This window comes from Fopius arisanus, unplaced genomic scaffold, assembly GCF_000806365.1.
Source record: "Fopius arisanus strain USDA-PBARC FA_bdor unplaced genomic scaffold, ASM80636v1 scaffold00181, whole genome shotgun sequence".
Lineage (NCBI taxonomy): Eukaryota > Metazoa > Arthropoda > Insecta > Hymenoptera > Braconidae > Fopius > Fopius arisanus.
The window spans coordinates 156726-162452 of NW_011887920.1; the positions used below are offsets into that span (position 1 = coordinate 156726).

The following is a 5727-nucleotide window of genomic DNA, read 5'->3' on the forward strand; positions in this document are numbered from 1 at the left end:
CCCGAAATCCTCCCTAGAAACCCAGAGGAGTGGATCGACCGAATGAAACGGTTAGACGCGTTGCGTAAAGCTCTCGTCCACGCTATGACGGAATCGTCCAATAGGCAAGCGCATCATTATAACCTCAGGCGTCGGGACGTAGAGTTTCGAGAGGGAGATCTGGTGATGCGTCGATCTCACCCCTTGTCAAACGCCGCGAAGCGATTCTCCGCCGCGTTAGCACCTCCGTACGAGGGCCCCTTTATCATCGACAAGAAATTGTCCAGGGTCCGCTACCGGCTCGTCGGATTCGATGGTCGCCCCCAGGGCGAAGTCGCAATACAGGACGCGAAACCATACGTCAGCCCGGACCCCGACCGGCCGGCGGCGCGAAACTACCCAGACAACGCCGTCTGAGGAATCTCCCCCCCTGTGAACGAAGTACTCCGGTCATTTTCCGTTCACAGGCCACGAAGGAGAAGAGAAAGAGGGAGAGGGACGGGCCACCACCCACCACAGCCGACCCCATCAACGCCCGCACGGAGCCGATGGAGATCGTGCCCCCCGAGGTCATCGACCTAGACAGTCCACCCGTCCTCACGAGGGAGGACCGGGTGGGGACACCGCCACCAACATCGGTCGGTTTCCAGGACGCCCCACCCACACCAGGCAAAGCCATCGGCGTTATGACCCACGTGCCAAAGGACACCGCAGCCAGGATCCAAAAACGGGCGGCAGCCTCCACGGCCCCAGGGTCAGTAGCAGCCGAGACTGCAGCCCCCCTCGCTCCGGCGGGCGGGAACGCACCCCCGGAGGGTGGTGCTGCAGGACCTGTGCCGATGCCGGACGTGGAAGCCGTCCCAGCCACACCAACACCCGAGCCCGCGGAGCTAACCACCCCGACCGAACGACGTGCCTCAGCAGACACTACTGTGGCGGAGCCCAGCCGGGAGGTCATCCGGCCCCGCGCCAGCGAATATTGGGCCGGCATCAAGCCGTACCTGCGGAGGATGTGGAAGCTGGACGCGAGGGCGCCAGGGTTTGTGAAGGCCCTCCAAGCAACCCTGCTACAACCCCACCAGTACCCGATAGGCACCAGGGTCATCATCCCCCAGATCCCCAGACCCGAGGCGACTCCTCGCCGCCCTCACCACAGCAGGAAGAGGAAGTCTTCCTCGTCGTCCACTACCTCATCGTCGAGCTCCAGCGAGTCCTCATCAGACACGTCGAGCAGCTCCAGCTCGAGCTCCACCGTGGAGGAGAAACGACGGTCAAGACGAGCCCGTAAAAGGAGTCAGAGGAGGAGAGGATCCGGGCGTATCGGGGCCAAGGAGGCTCGGCAGGGCCCAACCAAGGCCATTCCACCAGCGCCCCAGGCCAGGGAAGACGTGGACGAAGTCCTGGTGCTTCACCCCTCGGATGCGGACACCATCGGGAGCGGCAGCGCTCCACCCAAGGACGTCGTGGCCCCTTCAAGGGTCGTGGCAGCACCAGAGGCCGTCGTGCCCGCCACCCCAACTCCGGCGAGAGCTCCATCGGCCGCCAGGAGGTCAGCCACGACCCTGGCAACCCACGCCGGCGACCACCCGCCTCCTCGGCGGAGCTCCGAGGCCAAGGGGAGGCGTTCCCGCCCCTGGTGCTATGATTGTCACCGGCGGGGACACCAGTACCCTCAGTGCCCTCACCCATCAGGGGACCCCTTCTGCCCGAAATGTGGGTTCCGGCTCTACCACACCGATGTCTGCCCCACACACGGACGCTGCCCGAAGCGATATCTGGAGTACCCTAACTACCCCCAGTACCCAGAGTACCCCACCGAAGCCAGCTACCCACGAGGACGGAGCCGAACGCCCGCGGACCACTAGCCGCTGCAGCCAGGACACCGGACGAGAGGGGACGTAGCCACGGGCCGTTCGGGACCCGGAGGAGGAACTCTTCCCCCGCAACGCGGAGACATTTTTTTTCTTGGTTATATAATTTTCCCGCGAGCGAAGGTTTTTTTTGTTGTTTTTTTGATTTCCCGCGTGCGGAGGGATATATATTTTTTTGGTTTTCTTTGTTAAATTCCCGCCACGCGGAGGCATTTTTTTTTATTTCCCGCGAGCGGAGATTTTTTTTTGTTGTTCATCCCGCTCCGCGGAGGCTTTATATATCCTTTTTCCCCAGCCATGGGAGGCGTTTTTTTGTATTTTTCCCGCATAAGCGGAGACAATGATTGTATTCAAGTTCCTGCAAGGCGGAGGCATTTTTTTCTCTTCTGTTCGTTTTTCCGCAACGCGGAGGCACCTTTTTTTTTGTTTTGTTAATTTCCCGCGAGCGGAGGCACCTTTTTTTTGTTAATTTCCCGCGAGCGGAGGCACCTTTTTTTTTTTGTTAAGTTCCCGCAAAGCGGAGGCATTTTTTCTGTTCGTTTTCCCGCAGTGCGGAGGCGTATTGTTATATTTCCCGCACAGCGGAGGCATCACCTTGCTCCATTTTCCCGCTACGCGGAGACAATTATCTCCCTGGTTTTCCCGCTAAACGGAGGCATTTTTTTTGTTGAAGAATTTTCCCCGATTCCGGGAGGCGTTGTTGCCCCCGTTACGGGAGGTTCTTTTTTTTGTTGTAATCCTAGTCTGCCGCTAGTCGGGCGGGGCGAGAAGTAAGACCCCGCCACAATCATTGAGGATACCTTATTGTTTTTTTTGATACGGGCGACAAGTAAGACCCTTTTTACACACGTTTGTACATTTTTGTTTGGGCGGTTGGTAAGTCCCACTAGTGCCTTAAGATTAAGACTGACTAGGTAGGCTAAAGAAGTATTAAACTATTTACATTCCCACACCCGACCGTGTATGATTTCCGACCCCGATCTCAGGTCGTGGGTTCGAGTTTACCCGAAACCTTTGTTTTTCTCGGAGATATAGCCCCCGGATGCCAGCACGCCCAGCGACTGGACCCAGGACCTGGACTACCGTCAAGGAGGTCAGAGGGAGGAAGGGCGAAGGTAATGGGCATTTCCGGTCGCTTAGGGAAATGTCACGTTACAACACTTAACCGCGCAAACACAACAACTGTTGAAAAAGTACTGATAATTCTTGAGAATTCCCTCAAATATATACTCTTCTCACTTATTACCAGACCGTGGATGCACCAATCATGTATCCTTAATTAGATGATCAGCCAATAGACGTAGTTGTCTTGGCCAAATTGATTCCACAAAAATTTAAGAGTGTGGGTTTCAGTCATAACAAAAATACACGCGCATGTAATTCGATCATCACATTATTTTTCGTCTCTGGATTGCTGATCGTTGCAGTACGTGTTCAGAATATGCAGTTTGATCATATCTTTTACCCAAGACAAAATCACAAAATCCACAGATGACAAATTATCATAAGACATCAGAGTGTAACATTATCCGTGATTCATCGGATGCGTGATTTTTCAACGATTTTGAAAATGCTGCTGACAGCTTAGGATAATGAGGATGTTCTCGACCATGCTTACGTGAAAGAGGAGGATTATGATAAATGTCTCGGAATGTACTGAACCCCTCGAACTACATTTATGGGACTTATCAAAGGACTCGATGAGTCGATTGACCTCTCGTAGTCATTTCGTCGTCCATCTGTCACACCTCAATCGACGCAAGTAACTCACATACAATTACCAAAGATTTCTCTACCCACATTTTCAGAGAACTTTTCGGAGTGGACTCCGTACAAGGATCTCTTCCTTTCAATTGTGGTTTGGAATCCCTCTCTCTCGACCGTGGAGAAATTCCACTACTTACTTACATTTCTCACCGGTGAGGCCAAGCAGCTCATCTCTACTTTACCAGTGACGCAAGACTCTTTGTGGCCGGCGTAGAATACTCTTTTGGCCAGGTACGACAACGAGAGGTTGCTCATCTCCACTCAGTTGGAGAAGCTTTTCTCAGCTCCGAAGGTCATCAATCGCTCAGCCAGGGAATATAATGCACTTCTCAACTCAGTAGCTGAAGCGTTGAATGCTGTGGAGTCTCTTGAAGGGTCAGCTTTATTAATGAGCAGGGCCCCTTGTCGAAAATCAAGAATTTGTAATGGGACCGGCTGGCTTGCGTCCCTTGAAGTACACTCGTCGATCTGACGTAGCGTACAAAAGCGAGTTGTCCACTCGATGTAGTAGCGATGAGAGTGGGCAATGCTGCAGAGCTGCTTCCCAACAGACGGAACTTGAAGGGTCAGCTTTATTAATGAGCTGGGCCCCTCGTTAATAACCAAGAGTCGAAATTTTACTTTGGATTCGTTGGTTGTGATTAAAGCTGTGCACTCTATTTGTGGTTGCGAGGAGAGTCGAGTTGTACGCTCGGACTGCTCCCAGCGGTGACGTCAGAGGGTGGTCCTGCAGAGTTGCTCCCTTGAAGGCTGGGCCTAGAGAGTTGAATTGGATGACGAGCAGGATACCACTTGAAGATTTCTAGTCGACGATTTAATTTAGACTGCTTTTATTTGGCGAAAAACCGCCCTTTATATACTGTTCGGGCGTGATTCCCCTACCGCCATTGGCATTTTGAGATTTCGTCATCCAACGTTTTTTGAGGTATGGTGGGATGCATCTTCATATGATTAACAATGTGTTCAAAAGGGATGTTCCCGGGCAATGTACCCTCACCCTGATGCTACCCCCATTTGCCCAGGTGTGGGAGAAGTTTTTGAGAAAAAAACGGGAGGAGCGCGCATTGGCCTCTCTCTAATTAATGTTCTTCTAATGTCAAAAGTGGCATGTTTACCCATCTTTCTGACCTTCATGGCCCATAAATTTGACTCCTCCTTTGACGATGGATAACTATTGTTCATTAGAAGTCTCGCGTGTCAAATGCAGTGGATCCTTCGAGGCTCGAGATGTCCCCTTGTTTGGAAAACAAAAATCATCTGGTGAATTGTGCCAATTCCTGGAAGCCATCTCACAACTTTCGTTAGGTATGGGGTGCAGGTGACGTTATGGTCCCGGCCACCACCCTGTAACCAATGGGGGGAGGCACTCAGGGCAGATGTACCCCCCTATTGGCCTGCCTTTTCTTTTGTCGCTATCGGCACACCCTTGGCTGAAGTGGTCCATTTCTAAATTGCCGAAATTTTTTTATTCTTTGCGGCAGCTCCCATCTGCGGTTACCATTGGAGGATTGTTTAAGTTATTGGCCCCCAAATTCAATCGAGTGAAAAGGATCCCCTTGGTTATGCCTTTCATCAATTGTGTGGCTTCTTTTTAGATGATTCGTGGTTTCCAGGTGTTTTCGCCTTGATGGTCACTCCTTAACGCCTCTCAAGCCATAATGACGGCCACTTGAATACCTACTAGGTGGTCTCTTTTATTGTGGTTACTTCACATAATCGGCATTTAGGCCGGTCATACCGACATTCCTTGCTGTTGTATGGGATTTTCCAAAGCTCCATTTTTTGTGGATACACCAAGTTTTCCGAATATATATAAATAAAAAATTTTAACCGTAGTAACTGCGGCGTCCGCAACAGAAGATCGAAAGATCGAACGATTGCAATGCTTCCATTGGGAAGTAAAAATTTCGAATTCTCATATTTTATACTTTTGAGACCTGTCTCAGTGGCGAGTGAGTCCTCGTGATTTTAGCCTCTTGACTCTCAGGCTGAGTCAGCGCTGAAAGGAGCCTCAGGCCTTAAAAAACATTGCAATCTGGGAGGGATCAAGCTCCACTCCGTTATCCTTGGTGAGCTTGCCAAACCCTGTTCTCCTCTTCAGCCTTTGGAA

The 5727-nt window shown here is 51.8% G+C and overlaps 1 protein-coding gene across 1 annotated transcript; it reads left to right on the top strand.

Annotated features, from left to right (window-relative positions):
• Positions 1 to 527: 527 nt before the first annotated feature.
• LOC105272463 (trinucleotide repeat-containing gene 18 protein-like) lies at positions 528 to 1528 on the top strand (the record flags this gene model as incomplete). Its single annotated transcript, XM_011314616.1, has 1 exon — positions 528 to 1528. A coding segment is annotated over exon 1 (1001 nt), but the record flags the coding sequence as incomplete, so codon positions are not given.
• Positions 1529 to 5727: the final 4199 nt, after the last annotated feature.